The following is a 22,183-nucleotide window of genomic DNA, read 5'->3' on the forward strand; positions in this document are numbered from 1 at the left end:
AATATAGTCATGTAACATAGAAGTAAGTATAATATAGAAATATAAAAAGTATTGTTTCTTGATGAACCAAATATGAAAATTGTTTTGTTTATAGATAATTCAAGAAAGAAATGAGATTGATCATTGATAGTACCATTCTTATTTGTGAACAATAGGAAAAAATGATCTACAAATTTTTGATTTCGTTTTTAGCAATGTCTAAGAAGTATGTATGTTCTTCAATTTACCGAATTTCAATTGTATATTTATTATGCTTTTATCAATTCTTACGTATCTATATATCTATCATATTTTTAGAATAATCATACCACTATTAATTTATAGGACAGAGGATAAGAGATAAGCTGAAATCATCCAATCCTTCTAAAGTTCACTTGGTATACCATTTCATCCGTCACATTGTACCCAACGAAAAACCTCACAAATGAAAATTCAACTATTGAGAAAATGTCAATTTGACGTCAATTAAATCAAAAGTTACATTTAGCACTAGTTCAAATTTGAACTTAGATTCATGGGTAAGTACAGTTTCTCCGAGCCAATCAACCATATCTGAAAAACAGAAATAAGTTTCCTACGGTCATTTTCACTCTGGCCTCAATAATCTTAAGGATAAATTAAGTTAGAATATAACAACACTGATGTGTAACATTTTTCCGGAGAATCATTATATTTAAGTATTTATCAATGTTGTTACTTAGTACCTGTATCGTTACTTCTTCGAAACATATATACAAGGTCAATTTCCACGTTGCCTTTGATGATTTGTTGATTCTCTGTAGATTCAGTTACATATATACAAGGTCAATTTCCATTTCAGAATGAATTGGATTTAGTAAAACGTAAAAGGAGAAAGACATGAAATGAAACATATCCTTGACAGAAATAGTTTTGTAGTTGGTTAGACTTAGAAGATACCTGTTGGTCATCCTTGGTGGCTAAATCCATCTATCGTCAACCTTAATGCCAGGGATGTGGGAAATTTTAGGCCAAATTTGAGGGTGCTTCATGCGGCATCGTTTTTCCAGCAAAGGACAACCCCCTATGGTTAAATTTATTAGAGAGACAGGAAGACTTTCTCCAGCCATATTCTCCAGCTTTGGACATCCCTTAATTTCTAATTGTTGCAGGGATGTGAGATGGAGAAGCCCTGTGCAGTCCAACATCTCCAGATTTGAGAATCCACATAGAAACAGAAACGTAAGGGAGGGAGGCAGCAAACCCTCCTTAGGGAAGGACATGATGCCATCACATCGACCCCAAAGATAGAGATCAGTAAGCATGCCCATGGATGGCCATGCTAGGCCGCTCAGTAGTTTCTCACAATTCTCAATCCAAACTGTTCTCAGGTTAGGTGGCATACCCCGTTTTGGAAAGGACTCAATTTCTGGGCAGTTGAATATGCCGAGATCTTCTAACTTTGGGAGAAGAGTACTCATCTCATCAGGCAACGACTTCAACTTGTCAGAGCCCGAAACAATGAATGTAATCAAGTTGGGCGCAGGCAATCCTTCTCTCCAGAATGATACAAAGTTGGGGCATTGGTAAATTCTAAAAGAACACAGACTCTTAAATGACTCTGCCCCTGAAACCAAAAGATATTCCATATTTTCACAGTTTTGGATTTCAAGATCTCTGAGATTTGGAAAGGTAACCAATGGAAGAGATGTGAGTGAATCACAACTGCTTTCTATTGACAGTTTTTCCAGTAACTCATGTTTGTGTTGCGTCGGGAATTCCAGTTTTTTAAGATCCTTGATACTCAGACTCTTCAGTGATTCTGGTAAACGACCACCCGGAAATGACACGGCTGACAAGCAATCCCTTAATGTTAAAGACCGGAGACAAGTTGGTTGGATGTTAGTGATGGCCTCTATCATGGACTCCACCATTGGGCTTCCTTCTACTTCTATAGTCTCTAGCAAGAGAGGAAACGCATGCAGTGCTACTTTATTGCTTTTACGTATCTCCAAACTTTGAATGGCAGGAGCCGTTGGGAGAGAAGAGACAAGCAGCTCGCAATTTCTAATCACAAGTTTTGTCAGAGCAGGAAGGTGATTCGGCAAACTTCCCTCTAGTTTGGGGCAGCCACGTATTTCAAGACTTTTAAGCACAGGAAAAGCTTCTGAATCGAAGGAACTCCACACCCCCAACAAGACATTTCATAAATGAACAGAGATTCAAGGGAGGGAAAGGGCGTCCCAGAACGACAATCTTCGTTCTTGTAAAAACCTGCATCAATAGTCTTCAGCCTATTCAATCGTGCAATTTCAAGGTCCTTGAGAGAAGGTAGTTGTCCTAGTGAAGGAAGCATACTACAGTTGTCACAATCAAGTAAGGTTAGACTTGTCATATTGCAGTAGGAAGAATTTCCCATCCAATCTGGAAACCTGGTTCCTTCATAACCTTCTATTTGCAACGATTCAATGTTAAAGTGAGGCTGTAACTTGCAAAGCACATCTATTTCAAGTTGGAAGTTGGTACTGTTGTTGTTACATCTAGACCATTCCAACTGTAAACTATTAATGTGTTTTTTATCCATTATCCTTGCCTCCAACGCTTCATCACTTTGGGAAACATTCTCCAAGTTCCTAATTTCAAGATGACCACGAAGATTTGAAAGTCCTCCTAATTCTTTGATTCCATTCTCTTCGTGCTTGCCCACAACAAAGAAATCCAGATGTTGCAAATGACTTAATTTACTCATTCCTCTTGGCATCTCTTTTATAGGAGTTCCATCTATGTCAAGATGACGCAAGTTAACAAGATTGCGCATGTCACTAGGCAACTTAGTCAGCTTTCTGCAACTACACAACTTCAAAGTTTGCAGATTGTACAAATTACACAATGACTTTGGCAGTGTTTCTATACTTGAATCAGAAAGATCTAAATAGCGCAGATGGATCAATTTACCTATTGAATCAGGCAAAGAATCCAGACTTTTGAAGTCATGAAATGATAAAACTCTCAAGTACATAAGCTTTGACATTATGATACATTGTGCCTCCTCATTGTTGAATGGAGCAGCTGCAAATTTGATAATGGACAAGAAAGTTCTCAGAAATTTTACTCTACCAACAACATCAGGGTTGTCCAAGAATGAAGAATTGAATTTGGCAAATGACAAATGACGAGTCTTGGTGTTGATCTTTGTTTTTTTCCCAAGTTCTTCTGATCTAAAGTAAAAATCTCCACCGAGTGATGTGGCTAGATCATGCATGAGGTCATGCATCACAAAACATTTGCGATGAGGCCAAGTACTTGAACGTTGGAAAAACAATCTCGAAACCAAATCATCAAAATACTCATGACCAACCTCTTCTAAAGTCCTACCTTTCCTTGGTTTCTTCAAAAGATCTTCAGCCATCCACAACAAGATTAATTCATTTTTTTCAAATTCGTAATCTTGTGGATACAACGAACAATAAACAAAGCATCGTTTTAAATGTGGAGGGAGATAATGATAACTAAGTCTCAGTGCTGGAATAACTTTACACTCACTTTCAGAAAGTTCCCAAATGTCACTATTGAGAATATTATTCCAATCACCAATGTCATGCTTTCTTCTCAACATGCCTCCAAGCGACTCTGCTGCTAAAGGCAGTCCGTTGCACTTTTTAACAATCTCCTTTCCAATTTTTTCTAGTGTTGTTGTGTTCCCGTTCGATTCGGAGTAAAGACACGCATGGTTCGCAAACACTGACCAACAATCTTCATTCGACAATTGGTTTAGATGATAGGTGTGAACAGTTTGGACTATAGATGCTGTTTTTTCACTGCGGGTTGTTAGAAGAATCTTACTTCTCCTAATCCCACGGTTAAATGGTTTCTTAAGAAGACGCCAATCAACATAATCCTCTGTCCAAACATCATCCAAAACAATTAAGAATTTTTTATCTTTCAGCTTGTCCATCAATTCAAGATGAAGTAGATTCAGATCATTCAATTTACAAGCCTTTCCAGTCACCGCCTCTATTATAGTTTTTGTGACCTTGAGAACATCAAATTCTTGAGAAACACAAACCCATGCCTTAAAATCAAAATCAAATATCTGTTTCAAATTCTCATCATTGTACACCAATTGGACCAAAGTAGTTTTTCCAACCCCACCCATGCCCACAATAGGAACCACAGACACTTCTCTACCGTCACTGTTATCCTCCAACAACAACTTGATTATGGCCTCCTTATCTTTCTCCCTACCATATATATGAGATCCATCTTCCAGAGATGTTGATGGAGCTTTCCATGACAAGTTCTCCACTGCACTCTCTTTCAAATCAAGACTCTCCTTGAGTTTTAAATGAGACTCAAGTGTGACAACTATGTCTTCCAACTTACTAACGATCTTGCTATCGGAAAAGCGAGAAAACAAGTCTCTTACCTTGTTTTGGGTGGCAGCTTTGGTGAAAACATGGTCGAGTAAGTCATCGGCTTCATAGACAGCATCTTTGAGAGCATTGAGCCAGTGTTTGACATTGGTGTCTGTGATCTGTTTCTTCTCGGCATCATCAAGCACAGCTCCAACCACTCTGAGAGTGGTCTCCAACTTTTGAAGCAACTTCTTGCTAAGCTTCTTTCCACGGATCAGGTCAACAAAGTCAGGTGAAGCCAGCCTGTCGAAAAGCACATCAAGGAAAGCAGAGAGAAAGGCACCACCTACCAGTGCTGCAGCCATGATCTCAAGAACAAAAGATGATCAGAGTAGAAAGACAAAGGCAAGGGAATTGGTTGCTATGAACTGATGTGATGAGATTTGGCTTAAGTCAACTCTCTTCACCTTCACTCGTTCTGCTGTGCAAGACAAAAGTATGGTCTTTTTTATTTTTATTATTTGTATTATTATGGTGGTGGGTGACTTATCACGTTGGGAGTCTCTTTCCTTTTGTTCCCCACATGTTGCTTTCTTGATATTTCTATTTTGAATTTAGCTCCTCTAAATTAAAGACTCAAGAGATTTAAAGAGTGATGATATTTCTACCGATAATTTTAAAAAAATGGATTATATTTCTAAAATGCTATAATTAAAGTTAGTGATGGCCAGCTTTCTCGCTTTCCAAACCGTGTGGAGCCGTGGTGTGTGTTTTTTTCTTGGTGATATGTGTGGATGGCTGCAAGGGTACTATGCGTAATTATGTTCCTGTGCTTTAATGCTGTGAGACAAGTTGTATTGAAGCACTTTGCACATGTGTTTTGGATATTTTTATTTAAAAAATAAGTTAATAGTAAAATTGAAAATGAATTCTTTTTGTTAAATCCAAAAGTTATGTAAAGATCCTCAACTTAGAATTTTTTTCTAAAGTTAAAATTTAAAATCAATTTTTCAATGTGAAAGTAAATAGTGAAATATTTATTTAAATTCGTGTTAGTTTATATTTCAACCTAATCATTAAAATTGTCATAGAGATATGGTATTTTATAAAGATTTAATACTGAATCATGATTTTATAAATTTAAAATAATTGATAATGATTTATGTTTTTTAATCAAGTGATAAAAGATTTAAATTTTTATTAATTCTTATATATAGAATAAATTTTGTTAGGAGGAAAATAAAAAAATGAGATTAAAAAATTATTAAGACAAAAAAAATGTTGAACAAATTAAAAGAGAAAGAATTAAAGAAAGGACACAGGTTAATTGTTCCCTACAAACATAATATTAATGAATTCAAGATTTGAATATCTTTATATGTACGTTAAAGATGTGTGCAAAAAGAAAAGTGTGTGATTTTTTATTAAATAAAATCAATAAAATAAATAATAGATACTAATAAAATAAAAAATATTGTGAAGATGTTATAATAATGATAATAATAATAATAATAATGAGTGATTAAAGTAATTTGGCATGAAAAATTATTATTCAATTCAACTCTTTTTTATGTTATATATCTATTGTAATTATTTGATAAATACTTCCATAAAATTTTTTGGTTGGTGATTATCCTTTGAATCTTATCTATATAAAATTTTTATTATTAGTCAAGTAAAATATATTTAGTGAGATTATCTCAAACAACAATACTAAAATGAGAGATAAAGAAAATTTAAGTCTAGCAAATGAAAATATTTTACTATATGTAAAAAATATTTTTCTCCTATCATATTTAATAAATATAATTTTTATAAAATATAATTTTATTTTAAATCAACAGGTATAAATTTTTATCAATAGTGAAAATAGATTTAAGTGAACTTTCTAGGAAAACTTTTTTATTTGTTTGTTTAAGTGTTGAAGATATTTATCCTCTAACTTATTTTTTCTCATCACAATTATTTTTTTCTTTTTAGTATCAAACAAAATCTTATAGGATTTTTTTACTCCACTACACTTGCTCTCTCCTCAATTTTTTTCAAAATACACCTGCCTCAAAATTGTTTCCTAAACAACACTCCTTTTTAGCTTGCAGAGAGAAGTCGGGGTTAGGGAACCCAACTTCTCTTTGCTCCTATTATTTTTTAATTTAAAAAAATTATTAAATTCATTTTTTATATATTTTTTAAAATAAAAACCCTTGAGCTTCCTTCTACTTCTATAGTCTCTACCAAGAGAGGTAACGAATGCAGTGCTACTTTATTGCTTTTAATTATCTCCAAACTTTGAATGGCGGGAGCCGTTGGGAGAGAAGAGACAAGCAGCTCGCAATTACTAATATAAAGTGATATTAGAGATTCATATAATAATTAATTAGTTTTAAGAAATATTTAATTTCAGTTTTTTGCATTTAATTTAATTAATTTATATGTAAAATTATTCAAAAATATTATTTATAAACTTTAAATATTATAAAAATCAATTTTTATTTAAAAATTAAAGTATAATAATTGAATCATTTTATCATTCATATTTTAAAATTACCATAACATTTTAATTTAATATAATTTATGTGTTTAAATTTTTATACAAAAAATTCTCATATAATTTTATAAATACGCACGTGAATTTATTATTAAATATATGTTTCGTGCATAACAAGAGAGTTGAATAAGTACCGAGTGTCATTGTTATTCTTTCAAAAATTAGAGTTCAACTCTTGACATCTTTCCACCACCTCACTTAGTCGCAGCATCTGACAATATTTAATTTATAAGTAATGTTTTCAGTATTCTAATTAATAAGAATTTTAGCTTATATAAATATTGGATTTAATAAATAATATACAATTTTAAATATTTTAACCCAATAATTTAATTAAAATCGTATACAAATGACTCAAATCAACTCATTCTTAAGTCATAGGTATGATGAAACTCAATCCAAACTTACCTGCATACACCTCTATGTCGGCTGGCTGAATTTTTAAAACAAAATTTTCTTGTATTTTAAAAGTGGATTTGTGCAATTCGTAAAAGGAAGGTTGTGTTAAATAATTGACCAAAAAGAATTCGTGGCGAATTATCTTTTGTCAAATCTGCCCGAGGTGTGATCGATTTTGTCAAAACCCATTTTATATTTGTAATTAATATTTTATTTTAAAATTTATTGTTACAGTTCGTACGTATACAAGTTAGTGACTATATATAGTTTACAGTTCGTGTGTTTCATGCCAATATATAATTTTCGTAAATAAATTGCACGAATCCTTTGCATCACTCATATATACAAGTGCTGCAACTTGTTATCACCTACTTGACTAGTCACATATATTTAATTTTAACACCAATTTGAGGAAAAATAAATTGTAAGAATTATTTTTTGTCAAATCTGCACGAGGTGTGATTATGTCAAAACCTATTTGGTATTTTTAATGAATATTAGTTTTTAAAAAGTTGTTAATAAGTCAGGTATACCCTTTAGAATCTATAGTTTACGGTTTGTGTATGGAAAATATAATGCTGTGTTAGGAAAGAGGATTTTGTAAAAGTCGCACGAAGTTTGATGTCTGTAAATCTCTTTTTACATGCCTTTTAAATTTTTTTAATCGATATTCATTTTATAAAATCATAACCGTCCATTCTATATTTCGTGTAATTCGTGTGGATTTACCTTTCATAACAGATAGCATCATTCTGTTTGTATTTTGTGCAAATAATTTTCGTACTAAGTAGCAACGTTGATAAATAAAACGAAAAAGAGATTATGATGATGATGATGATTGGTACAAATTGTATTGCATGAATCACAAATTAATTCCGTCACTAAACTGCATATTTTCGCCAGGTATGATTTTGTCAAAACCCATTTGTAATTATTATTATTATTATTATTATTATTATTATTATTATTATTAACGAAAAACATGTGTTGTCACGCTTTATATTTATATTTCTATTTTGCAAACACATTTTTATTATATTAAATTTAAAATTATATATTATAACAACATTTTTTATTTATGCTCTTACTAAACCTTTATAGTTACATGTGAATAAATATGTAAGTATTTAAAATCATGTTTAATTAATTATCAACTTAATAATTTGTTGTTTCGTACTTAGTAAGTCAACTACCGTACTAGATTGAAGTAGCCTCCATTTTGAGGAAGCCTTTTCTGAAACAGGTTTATTATATATCTTTTTATTGCTATTTAGAATTAAAGTCCATTTTGTCAGTTGTGCATATAGTTTGTCTCAAGTAAATCAACAAGCTTGCATAATTCATCAAGGTATCAATATCCACTCCCAAGGCACCACAAAAGCCTTGATGGAAATTCATTTTGAGGCCCGAGACAAGTTCAAAGCCTCTCAAAATGCTTTTTATGGTAAGCACCTTAGAAATGGTTGTTTCTCCTGTAAAGAGTGCTTCAAGCGTCATTTGCATATTGAAGCAAGTTTACTTCCTCTCTCCCACTACCCACTAAGAAATTAGAGAATTTGTTCCTTTCAAGTGCTTGCCTCGTGTTTTTATGAGACAATTTAATATGTTAAGCAAATAAGATAATTATATATTGATGATGTATAAAAACTAATTATATATTTTTTTATTGGAGATAGGTGTGATTGTTCCGCATTTTAATATGTTAAGCAAATAAGATAATTTCAATCAATCTCGAACAGAAAATATATATAGAGAGAGATATCGAGTTTAATACTTATGTATTGATGATACATTATTATAAATTATTGTTTGAATTACTTTAAAATAATTATTTTAAAAGTCAACAAACTTATCACATAGTGAGTTGTAATTAGGTAATGGTTTGAATATATTTTTGGTCTCTAATAAATACTCATTTTTTGCATTTGGTCCCTAATAAATTTTTGCTTTGTGATGGGTCCCTAATATTTAAAAAGCTTTGTCCAAAGTTCCTGCCGTTAGTCGAAATCCATTATCTTCATACGTGATCGTTAACTGATCACGTAGGATTTTTTATTTTTTTATAGAAAAAAGTAAAAAATGACATCACTAAGTCCCCGAATCCCCCAAACCACCCCCACCAGTCCCCAACCAACTCCTCCACCAGCTCCACACCACCGCTATTGTGTCTCCAAAACCCCCCAAACCTCCCTTGAAACCCCATGGCAGCAACACAACAATAATTCTAACCCATTTTCTTTTTTTCTTCTCTTGAACCATGGCTCCCCATGGCAACAACAAATCTCCTTCTCTCAAAAATCACTCATGGACCCCCCTTCCCCAAAGAAAACCCTCTTTGTTTTCATCATTTCCTTCTCTTCACCTACGACACACAAGTGGGTTTGAGGGCCAAGTGTGAGAGAGAGACTGGGAGAGAAGTGAGGTTTGAGAGTTGAAGGAAGTTACTGGTGGTAGCTGGTGCTGGCACGAGCAATGGCACGATTGGCAGTGCCTGTGGTGGCCGATGGCTGGGTTGGTGGTGACCCTTGAGAAGGGAGAACAAGAAGAGACAACCATGAAAGCAAGGGTTTGCAAAAAGAGCTCGCGACTATGAAAGGTTGACGACAAGTTCAGACATCGCTATCCCACTCATTTTTTCGTGCTCTACGCAATCGACCGAGCGGAATCGCATTTTAGGGTAAGGTTTTGTTGACCTTCTTCTATCCATGAAACTATTTTGATGTGTTCTCTTAGAAACCTTATCCATGTGAATTTCTTGAGTTGGGAGTTGGCTTGGTTTGATTTGAAAATGTAAAATTGATTGCAAGGTCCTAAAAATCGTTGGTGAGGACCTCTTCACCTTGGATCTTCACGAGTGACGAAGTCATAGTGATAAATCCATTAGAAAGGTATAGAAGAAACTATAGTGGGTTGTGTGAAAACACAGAAGAATGATTCTTTGATGCCCAAGGGATTTTGACTATAGTTTCTTATCATTAGTCAAAATCCGTTATTTGCTGAAGAATGATTCTTTGATGCCCAAGGGATTTTGACTATAGTTTCTTATCATTAGTCCTAATCTCAGTCAGACAAAAATCACACATGACATGTCTGTGTGGCTGGTTAACGATCGTGTGAACAAATAACGAATTTTGACTAATGATAAGTATTTCAAACAAAACTTTTTAAATATTAAGAACCTATCACAAAGCAAAAATTTATTAAAGATCAAATGCTATCCATTCCATTATGCCAACCTATGTTCCTTTTCCACTTCAGCAAGTGCAACTTGTACGGCTGATTCTTTCTGCTGTCATACACAAGCAGGTCTTGTTTTTGAGGCCCATTTGTCCTTTCTTTTTCTATTCCCCACCCCCTCTTTTCCCTATCCTTTTATATACCTTCATTATGGACCTATCAAGTTCTAACCAGGAAAATTTCAAAAAACATTTCTAACCCAAATCTCCAAATTTACATGATGTCAAATCAGAAACAAACTAATAAATAAGAAAATGTGATTAAAAATAATATATAACACTACAGAGAAAAAAATCAGAAAATTAATTTTCCATGCATACTATAAAGAGATTACAAAGTCAGAAAATATATATTTTCATGGGAGAAATGTTCATGTGAACACTAATTAATATTTTGTTGCATATCATTGCAGCAACTTTTTCAAGAGAATGACTTGAGTATTTCCCACCTCTAGCTTCTTCTTCAATTTTATTTGCAGAACTGTTGGAATTTGAATCAGTGGGAACTTGCAGCAAGCAAGCAACAGAAGCAAGGGGGTGCAATTAGAAAACAAGACCAAGACAGCAATTACGAGGCTCACTTACCTCAAGGATTAGGTGTGAAACAAGCAGGTGCATCATATCTGGAAGAATGATGCTGGTCGGGTAGGAATAGACAAACTTAACCATTTCCTGATATTCTGTAGCACAAAAAGATAAATTCGATTATTGAGAAATCAGTATAAATAATACTATGTAATAACAACATCAATCAATGGAATAAACAATTGTTCCTTCCCTTATTCTTCTCATTCTTCTCTCCGTGGAGGCCCTGGTCCTTGAAAACCAGCTTCTATCTTCTTCCCTATCAACAAGTATATAACATATATAATTATGTATGATAATTTTAAGAAAATAAACAACACTAATATAAAATATATAGAATAGTAAAATACAAAAAAAAAAACAAGATCATATCTGCATTTCCAGAAGTATCTTATGGAATTTAGATTACCCAGGAAGAGAAATTAAAAACTTGAAAGAAGAAACAGAGAAAAAAGAAAATATTTTAAGATATGTTGTAACCCGGAATCAAAATAAAAGTTTATAAATAATTCAAGCACATATATATATTTTGGTGTCTTCATCTTATTGATGTATTTTGCAGACATTGATATACTTTTATTACCCTATAAAGCTGGAACAAGATCAACTAATTGAAGGTTTAGTGACATTGTCACAAAGCAAAGAAAATGCTCGATTTATGAATATTCACCTTGAATCTACGTGAGTCAGAACAATTTCGTTCACCAAAATATGCCATTGCAGTTGAGGTGGTCGGTCGTATGTGAAAGAGTCTGTTATGAGATGATGATCTTTTCATGCATTTCGGTATTGTCCTTTGCATTAACACTTGCACAACATTCTCCAACTGAGGTAGCAGTTTGTCAGTAGTGAAACCCTCCTTGTCCAACAATTCCATATGAGGAACACTACCTGACAACATTGCTGATTTCAAAAGCCTTGAATTGTTGGATATCTCTTATAAACTCTTTTCCTCATCCTTTGCCATTGGGAATTGGTAAATTAGGGAGCTTGCAGAATCTCTCGTTGGCTGGAAATAACTTCTCCTGACTCTATTTCAGAAATGGCCTCCATCAAGTCCCTCAACTTGACTTGCATGGGAATATGCTTCAAGGAAATTTGGATTAATAAATTACTCTAGAACCTGAAAGGTTAGTTAATTCACAATTTTTTTTAAAAATTATTATTACCAAAATTTTATGATATCGTCGATGTTATATATATATATATATATATATATATATATATATATATATATATATAAAAATTATTACATTACTTAAAATTATTTATGAAAAGTAAATTTAATTAAATATAATATTCACTAACTATTCAAGTATATATAAATATAATTATCAACTTGTATAACAGAGATATACTTTTAGCTTCTTTTTAGAAAATATTACTATTAGCTTTTCATCCAATCCAATCCTTCTAAAGTTCACTTGGTACACCTTTTCATCATTCACATTGTACCCAACGAAAAATCTCACAAATAAAAATTCAGCTATTGAGAAAGTGTCAATTTGACATCAATTAAATCAAAAGTTACATTTAGCACTAGTTCAAATTTGAACTTAGATTCATGGATAAGTACATTTTCTCGCGGGCCAATCAATCATATCTGAAAAACAAAAATAAGTTTCCTGCGGTCATGTTCACTCTGGTCTCAATAATCTTAAGAAGTTAAGTTAGAATATAACAACACTGATGTGTAACATTTTTTCGGAGAATCATTATATTTAAATATTTATCAATGTTGTTACTTAGTACCTGTATCGTTACTTCTTGGAAACATATATACAAGGTCAATTTTCACGTTGCCTTTGATAATTTGTTGATTCTCTGTAGATTCAGTAACATATATACAAGGTCAATTTCCATTTCAGAATGAATTGGATTTAGTAAAACGTAAACGGAGAAAGACATGAAATGAAACATATCCTTGACAGAAATAGTTTTCTAGTTGGTTAGACTTAGAAGATACCTGTTGGTCATCCTTTGTGCCTAAATCCATCTATCATCAACCTGAATGCCAGGGATGTGGGAAATTTTAGGCCAAATTTGAGGGTGCTTCTTCCGGCATCGTTTTTCCAGCAAAGGACATCCCATTATGGTTAATTTTATCAGAGAGACAGGAAGCCTTTCTCCAGCCATATTCTCCAGCAGAGGACAATTGTCTATGTGTAATATTTGCAGGGATGTGAGATGGAGAAGCCCCGTGCAGTCCAACATCTCCAGATTTGACAAGTCATATAGATACAGAGACGTAAGGGAGGGAGGCAGCAAACCCTCCTTAGGGAAGGACTTGATGCCATCACATCGACCCCCAACACTGAGATGGGTAAGCATGCCCATGGATGGCCATGCTAGGCCGCTCAGTAGTTTCTCACAATTGACAATCCAAACTGTTCTCAGGTTAGGTGGCATACCCCCTTCTGGAAACGACTCAATTTCTGGGCAGTAGGATATGTAAAGATGTTCTAACTTTGGGAGAAGAGTACTCATCTCATCAGGCAACGACTTCAACTTGTCAGAGCCCCAAACTTTGAAAGTAATCAAGTTGGGCGCAGGCAATCCTTCTCTCCAGAATGATACAAAGTTGGGGCATTGATAAATTCTCAAAGAACACAGACTCTTAAATGACTCTGCCCCTGAAACCAAAAGATATTCCATATTTTCACAGTTTCTGATTGCAAGATCTCTGAGATTTGGAAAGGTAACCAATGGAAGAGATGTGAGTGAATCACAACTGCTTTCTATTGACAGTGTTTCCAGTAACTCATGTTTGTGTTGCGTCGGGAATTCCAGTTTTTTAAGATCCCAGATACGCAGAGTCTTCAGTGATTCAGGTAAACGACCACCCGGAAATGACACGGCTGACGAGCAATCCCTTAATGTTAAAGACCGGAGACAAGTTTGTTGGATGTTAGTGATGGCCTCTATCATAGACTCCACCATTGGGCTTCCTTCTACTTCTATAGTCTCTACCAAACTTTGAATGGCGGGAGCCGTTGGGAGAGAAGAGACAAGCTGCTCGCAATTTCTAATCACAAGTGTTGTCAGAGCAGGAAGGTGATTCGGCAAACTTCCCTCTAGTTTGGGGCAGTCACGTATTTTAAGACTTTTAAGCACAGGAAAAGCTTCTGAATCGAAGGCAACGTGAAGGTCCTTGAGATTCAAGGGAGGGAAAGGGCGTCCCAGAACGACAATCTTCGTTCTTGTAAAAACCTGCATCAATAGTCTTCAGCCTATTCAATCGTGCAATTTCAAGGTCCTTGAGAGAAGGTAGTTGTCCAAGTGAAGGAAGCATACTACAGTTGTCACAATCACTCAAGTATAGACCTGTCATATTGCAGTAGGAAGAATTTCCCATCCAATCTGGAAATCTGGTTCCTTTATAGCCTTCTATTACCAACGATTCAATGTTAAAGTGAGGCTGTAACTTGCAAAGCACATCTATTTCAAGTTGGAAGTTGTTACTGTTGTTGTTACATCCAGACCATTCCAACTGTAAACTATTAATGTGTTTTTTATCCAGACGTTGTAAATGATTTAATTTACTCATTCCTCTCGGCATCTCTTTTATAGGAGTAAAAGAAATATCAAGATGACGCAAGTTAACAAGATTGCACATGTCACTAGGCAACTTGGTCAGTTTTCTGCAATTATACAACTTCAAAGTTTGCAGATTGTATAAATTACACAATGACTTTGGCAGTGTTTCTACACTTGAATGAGAGAGATCTAAATAGCGCAGATGGATCAATTTACCTATTGAATCAGGCAAAGAATCCAAACTTCGGAAGTCACGAAATGATAAAACTCTCAAGTACATAAGCTTTGACACTATGATACATTGTGCCTCCTCATTGTTGAATGGAGCAGCTTCAAAATTGATAATGGACAAGAAAGTTCTCAGAAATTTTGTTCTACCAACAACATCAAAGTTGTCCAAGACTGAAGAATTGAATTTGGCAAATGACAAATGACGAGTTTTAGTATTGATCTTTGTTTCTTTCCCAAGTTCTTCTGATCTAAAATAAAAATCTCCACCGAGTGATGTGGCTAGATCATGCATGAGGTCATGCATCACAAAACATTTGCCATAAGGCCAACTACTTCTATTTGTACTTGAACGTTGGAAAAATGATCTCGAAACCAAATCATCAAAATACTCATGACCCACCTCTTCTAAAATCCTACCATTTCTTGGTTTCTTCAAAAGATCTTCGGCCATCCACAACAAGATTAATTCATTTTTTTCAAATTCGTAATCTTGTGGATACAAGGAACAATAAACAAAGCACCGTTTTAAATGTGCAGGGAGATAATGATAACTAAGTCTCAGTGCTGGAATAACTTTACACTCACTTTCAGAAAGTTCCCAAATGTCACTATTCAGAATATTATTCCAATCCCCAATGTCATGCTTTCTTCTCAACATGCCTCCAAGCGACTCTGCTGCTAAAGGCAGTCCGTTGCACTTTTTAATAATCTCCTTTCCAATTTTTTCTAGTGTTGTTGTGTTCTCGTTCGATTCGGAGTAAAGACACGCATGGTTCGCAAACACTGACCAACAATCTTCATTCGACAATTGGTTTAGATGATAGGTGTGAACAGTTTGGACTACAGATGCTGTTTTTTCACTGCGGGTTGTTAGAAGAATTTTACTTCTCCTAATAATCCCACGGTTAAATGGTTTCTTAAGAAGACGCCAATCAACATAATCCTCTGTCCAAACATCATCCAAGACAATTAAGAATTTTTTATCTTTCAGCTTGTCCATCAATTCAAGATGAAGTAGATTCAGATCATTCAATTTACAAGGCTTTCCAGTCACCGCCTCGATTATAGTTTTTGTGACCTTCAGAACATCAAATTCTTGAGAAACACAAACCCATGCCTTAAAATCAAAATCAAATATCTGTTTCAAATTCTCATCGTTGTACACCAATTGGGCCAAAGTAGTTTTTCCAACCCCACCCATGCCCACAATAGGAACCACAGACACTTCACTACCGTCACTGTTATCCTCCGACAACAACTTGATTATGGCCTCCTTATCTTTCTCCCTACCATATATATGAGATCCATCTTCCAGAGATGTTGATGGAGCTTTCCATGACAAGTTCTCCACTGCACTCTCTTTCAAATCAAGACTCTCCTTGAGTTTTAAACGAGACTCTAGGGTGACAACTATGTCCTCCAACTTACTAACGATCTTCCTATCGGAAAAGCGAGAAAACAAGTCTCTTACCTTGTTTTGGGTGGCAGCTTTGGTGAAAACATGGTCGAGTAAGTCATCGGCTTCATAGACAGCATCTTTGAGATCATCGAGCCAGTGTTTGACATTGGTGTTTGTGATCTGTTTCTTCTCGGCATCATCAAGCACAGCTCCAACCACTCTGAGAGTGGTCTCCAACTTTTGAAGCAACTTCTTGCTAAGCTTCTTTCCACGGATCAGGTCAACAAAGTCAGGTGAAGCCAGCCTGTCGAAAAGCACATCAAGGAAAGCAGAGAGAAAGGCACCACCGACCAGTGCTGCAGCCATGATCTCAAGAACAAAAGATGATCAGAGTAGAAAGACAAAGGCAAGGGAATTGGTTGCTATGAACTGGGTTGGTTCTTGGTAAGGTTAACTGATGTGATGAGATTTGGCTTAATTCAACTCTCTTCACCTTCACTCGTTCTGCTGTGCAAGACAAAAGTATGGTCTTTTTTATTTGTATTATTATGGTGGTGGGTGACTTATCACGTTTTTGGGAGTCTCTTTATTATTATTATATTTCTAAAATGCTTTAATTAAAGTTAGTGATGGCTAGCTTTTTCACTTTCCAAATCGTGTGGAGCAGTGGTATGTGTTTTTTTCTTGGTGATATGTGTGGATGGCTGCAAGGGTACTGTGCGTAATTAAGTTCCTGTGCTTTAATGCTGTGAGACAAGTTGTATTGAAGCAGTTTGCACATGTGTTTTGGATATTTTTATTTAAAAAATAATTAATAGTAAAATTGAAAATGAATTTTTTTTTTTAAATCCAAAAGTTATGTAAAGATCCTCGACTTAGAATTTTTTTCTAAAGTTAAAATTTAAAATCAATTTTTCAATGTGAAAGTAAATAGTCAAATATTTACATAAATTCGTGTTAATTTATATTTCAACCTTATCATTAAAATTGTCATAGAGATATGTTATTGTATAAAGATCTAATACTGAATCATGATTTTATAAACTTAAAATAATTGATAGTGATTTATGTTTTTTAATCAAGTGGTAAAAGATTTAAATTTTTATTAATTCTTATATATAGAATAAATTTTGGTAGGAGGAAAATAAAAAAATAAGATTAAAAAATTATTAAGACAAAAAAAATGTTGAACAAATTAAAAGAGAAAGAATTAAAGAAAGGACACATGATAATTGATCCCCAAAAACATAATATTAATGAATTTAAGATTTGAATATCCTTATATGTACGTTAAAGATGTGTGCAAAAAGAAAAGTGTGTGATTTTTTATTAAATAAAATCAATAAAATAAATAATAGATACTAATAAAATAAAGAATATTGTGAAGATGTTATAATAATGATAATAATAATAATATGGAGAGAGTGATTAAAGTAATTTGGCATGAAAAATTATTATTCAATTCAACTCTTATTTTATGTTATATATCTATTGTAATTATTTGATAAATACTTCCATAAAATTTCTTGGTTGGTGATTATCCTTTGAATCTTATCTATATAAATTTTTTATTATTAGTCAAGTAAAATATATTTAGTGAGATCATCTCAAACAACAATAGTAAAATGAGAGATAAAGAAAATTTAAGTCCAATAAATGAAAATATTTTACTATATGTAAAAAATATTTTTCTCCTATCATATTTAATAAATATAATTTCTATAAAATATAATTTTATTTTAAATCAACAGGTATAAATTTTTATCAATAGTTAAAATAGATTTAAGTGAACTTCCTAGAAAAAAAATTTATTTGTTTATTTAAGTGTTGAAGATATTTATCCTCTAACTTATTTTTTCTCATCACAATTATTTTTTTCTTTTTACCACCAAACAAAACCTTACAGGATTTTTTTACTCCACTACACTTGCTCTCTCCTCATTTTTTTCAAAATACACCTGCCTCAAAATTGTTTCCTAAACAACACTCCTTTTTAGCTTGCAGAGAGAAGTCGGGGTTAGGGAACCCAACTTCTCTTTGCTCCTATTATTTTTTAATTTAAAAAAATTATTAAATTCTTTTTTTATATATTTTTAAAAATAATTTACTTGTTTTTTAAATATTATTTTTAGATAAAAAATAATTAAAATTTTTAATATTATTTTTTTAAAATAATGAGAATATTTTTTGTTTAATTATTTATTAATAGTTTGAAAATAATTAATTAATAATCTTAAAATAAATTTAAAAAACAAAGTGATTAAAAAAATAGATTGATTAAAAACACAATAAATATATGATTATCATATCTTAATTGTATTATATTAAGAAATTAAAATACTCAAATAACATAAAATACTAAAAATTAAAGAGACAAACATCATAAATGGAACATATAATAAAGCAGAAATAACATAATGGACTAACAATAATAATTGAAACATGAAAATAATGAAAGCATAAACTACTAACACATGAATCATTCTCATTATCAACCTCATTTGATTATTAATCCTTGGGAAGGAGACATGTTACAACCTATCATAGTTTTTTTACCTAACAACTATGGTATTCATACTAGAAAAAAATGTGAAAATTTTCAATAATAAAGACATAACAGAAAAAATTATCTCAATATATCTTCATCTTCAGTTTTTCATAGATAAATATTATTGTTCATGTATTTTATTTATGATGTAATGTATTCTAGTACAAATAAATTGTTAAAAAAATATATATAATTAGTTTTTATACATTTTTTAAAAAAATACTATAAACAAAAAATTCATTTATTAATTTAACTTGTTAAATAAAAATTTAATTTTTTTAAAAAGAAAAATTAATTCCTTTTATTTTTTAAATATTATTTTTACATTAAAAATAAATTAATTTTTTAATATTACTGTTTTACTAAATATATTTTTAATATAAAAATAATATTTAAAAAAAATAAAGGAATTAATTTTTCTTTTAAAAAATAACAAAAAGTTAAATATTATTATGGTGGTGTGTGACTTATCACGTTGGCCTGGACACTAATATAGTAAAGAATATTGTGAAAAGGTTGTAATAATAATAATAATAATAATAATAATAATAATAATAATAATAATAATAATAAGGCAGATACAAGTTAGATCTTACATAATGGTAATTAGGAAAAACAAAACCAGAAACCCCCTCTGATAGGAAAGAGTGATAGCATAGCAGACAAAGGGATGTATTTAGAAGAAATAGATGTGAATCAAGACATAGCAACTACAGGAGAGTCTATAGCAAAGAAGGGTGCAAATCAAGCAGAAAAGGAGGTGCAAGCAACAGTCAATACCAAAAAAAAATAATCTCGAAGCCTGCTTACCTTAAGGACTACGTGTGATCCTAAGGAATGATGTTGAATGATCTGTGCTGGAAGCAAGGGAGACAAGAATAACGATTTCTGATTTCCTCTAGCACAAAAGGACAAAATCTGTTATGTAGAAATCAGTATAAATACAATAGCATGTAATAAGCAGCACGATATGAATGAAATTAGCAAATTACTCCCCTCTGCTCCTCTTCTTCTTCCTCTGCAGGTTCTGGTGCCTCAAAACCAACTCTTAATTTGTTGCATTTATGTTCAGTTCGTAACAATTGGTGCTCTCGTTTGTCCTCATGGCCTCCCGCAACCTCGATGAGGCCCTTGTTCGTCTTGACAATACCATGCACTCTATGACCCTCAACATGGACAAGCTTCTCAACCGCCTTACTCTTGTGCCTTCCTCCATCACGCCCAACCCCACACCAGTCCCTCGCCACTCCACCTCTGTTCCTGCACAAATTCGGTATGCCCCATCACCGTATGAGGACCTTGTCGGTGTCCTGTTCAAACTCACTCAGACGGGTTCAGTGCTAACATACCTGAAGGAGTTCGAAGACTTGGCTAATAGAATTATTGGCTTGCCGGCCCCCTTCCTATTGCCTTGCTTCATCTCGGGTTTGACGCTGGAGATCCATCGCGCAGTCCAGGCCCATCAGCCTATGACTGTGGACCAGGTCACCGACCTCGCGAAGATCCAGGAGCAGAAGCTGTCAGTCCTTCGTCTGCCTCCACCGCAGCTGCGACCCCACCGCCAGCCCCTTTGGTTCCCCCTCGTATCACCCCTTTGCCCCATTTGCTGCCTTCCCCACCACAGGCTCCGACCGTCAAGCGTCTCACCCCAGAGGAGTTAGCCTCGCACCATGAGCACGGGCTGTGCTTCACATGCGATGAGAAGTTCCATGGAGGCCATCAATGTGCCTCTAGGGTTCATCTCTTAATCGCAGAGGATGAGGAACCCGCAGACTAGGGGTGGGTTAAATAAAAATTATTAATAAAAATAGAACATATTTATTATGGGCCTTCAAATTAATCTGGGCCTTCAGCAACAATTAATAGTCTTGATAATGTCTCTGCCTCTGGGCCTTCATCCTTCTCCACTTGGGCCTTCATCCTTCTCCACTCGGGGGCTTTGTCCTTCTCCACTTGGGCCTTCGTCCTTCTCCACTTGGGCCTTTAGCCTGTATTTGGCCAATTTCAGGATTCTCATCATTCCCTCCTTCTTGGAAAACATTTGCCCTCAAATGTCCAGGATCATCACCGGGTTCAAGTACCACTTCCTTCCTTTTCTTGTTGGCTTGCTTGGTATAGCTTTCATTCTTCTTTGCAATTTGCACCTTCACTTGGTCATACAATCTTTTCACATACTCAACTTTGGTCTGTGCATCCTTATGCTGAGTCTCTTGGGGCTTGCTGTTGTAAGTTGGCCAGTTAGGTAATGAAGCTTTTGGAAGGAGATCAACTTAATGTTCTATGCTTCTTGAAGGTGGCAGTCCATGAGGAATATCCTTGGGAAAGACATCTTTAAATTCTTGCAATAAGGGTTGAACACTAGCAGAAACATAAATAGTTAACTGATTAGAATTATCACTCTCTCTCTCTCTTGTGTATCACTCCATCTCTCAAGTGTATCACTCTTCCTTTTTCTATTTCTCTGTGATGCCTCACTATTGTCTCTCTCTTGTTCTCTCTTTTCTCTCTTTCTGATTTGGTCATCACACACTTCTCTGAGGAATAGAGGTTTATGAATAATTTTCTGGTCATGGTGCTGGAAAGAAATCTTGTTGGTGAAGCCATCATGCACTGCTTTGGTGTCCTCTTCAATGTTGGCCCTCACTAGTGTCATCTCCATCTCCTTGTCCTTAACAATCAAACTTCCCTGGGATAACCTCTGGAGTTTCTGTCGCATGGTTCTACTGTAGCTAGTTGGAACATACCTCTTTCGCATAACCCTTCTCATCTCAGCCCATGTATCTATCTCCCGCCCTTCTTCTCTCTTCATCTCTCTTTGATTTTTCTTCCACCAAACAAGGGCATAGTCTGAGAATGTAGCTGCTGCTAACTTCACCTTCTGCTCTTCTGGATAATCATTGTACGAGAATGCATGTTGAATCTTCATCTCCTAAGTAAGGTAGGCGTCTGGGTCACTCCTGCCTTTAAAAGAGGATACATTGAGTTTTACTCCCTCAATTCTGTCTTGCCCCTCTATTCGGTTCGATCCATCATTGACCCTTCTGTTGCCACCATAAGGTCTTCCAACATTTGGATTCATTTGGTGCTCTAGTCCTTCTATTCTCCTGTAGAGCTCTTCATTGTTACGTTTCAACAAACGTTGCATTTGTGTAGTCATCATGTCCAGTAATAAGCGTTGAAATCCGTCCAGTTGATGATATACACCACCATTGTCACCAGCTCCTGCCATGATTAAGGAACAAAGAATTATGCAGTAATTTTAAAAAAAAAAATTCAGGACCTCACCACACCCTACTCACGTGTTTCTCTCTTTGATGGTAGTTCACTCGTGTTTAATGCTCTCAATATAGGCTTTTGTGTAATGTATTCCCTCTTGCCTTTTACCAC

The 22,183-nt window shown here is 34.1% G+C and overlaps 1 protein-coding gene, 1 long non-coding RNA gene and 1 pseudogene across 2 annotated transcripts; all 3 read right to left on the minus strand.

Moving 5' to 3' along the window:
* Positions 1-340: 340 nt before the first annotated feature.
* On the minus strand, positions 341-4,857 carry LOC114405960 (annotated as a pseudogene).
* Positions 4,858-10,788: 5,931 nt separating this feature from the next.
* LOC114405962 lies at positions 10,789-12,261 on the minus strand. Its single transcript, XR_003665316.1, has 2 exons — positions 11,752-12,261; positions 10,789-11,340 (listed from the first exon to the last, which is right to left on the minus strand). It is a non-coding gene; the product is annotated as an uncharacterized LOC114405962 (long non-coding RNA).
* Positions 12,262-14,056: 1,795 nt separating this feature from the next.
* LOC114405961 (putative disease resistance RPP13-like protein 1) lies at positions 14,057-16,807 on the minus strand. The gene has a single exon (XM_028368492.1). The coding sequence runs from the start codon at positions 16,612-16,614 to the stop codon at positions 14,188-14,190; it is 2,427 nt and encodes an 808-aa protein (XP_028224293.1). The 5' UTR covers positions 16,615-16,807; the 3' UTR covers positions 14,057-14,187.
* Positions 16,808-22,183: the final 5,376 nt, after the last annotated feature.

The sequence above is a fragment of the Glycine soja genome, chromosome 3 (assembly GCF_004193775.1).
Source record: "Glycine soja cultivar W05 chromosome 3, ASM419377v2, whole genome shotgun sequence".
In the NCBI taxonomy this organism is placed as follows: domain Eukaryota; kingdom Viridiplantae; phylum Streptophyta; class Magnoliopsida; order Fabales; family Fabaceae; genus Glycine; species Glycine soja.

What these genes read in the sequence shown, in the direction of transcription:
- LOC114405961 (XM_028368492.1), bottom strand. Translation starts at nt 16,614, where the DNA reads ATGGCTGCAGCACTGGTCGGTGGTGCCTTTCTCTCTGCTTTCCTTGAT.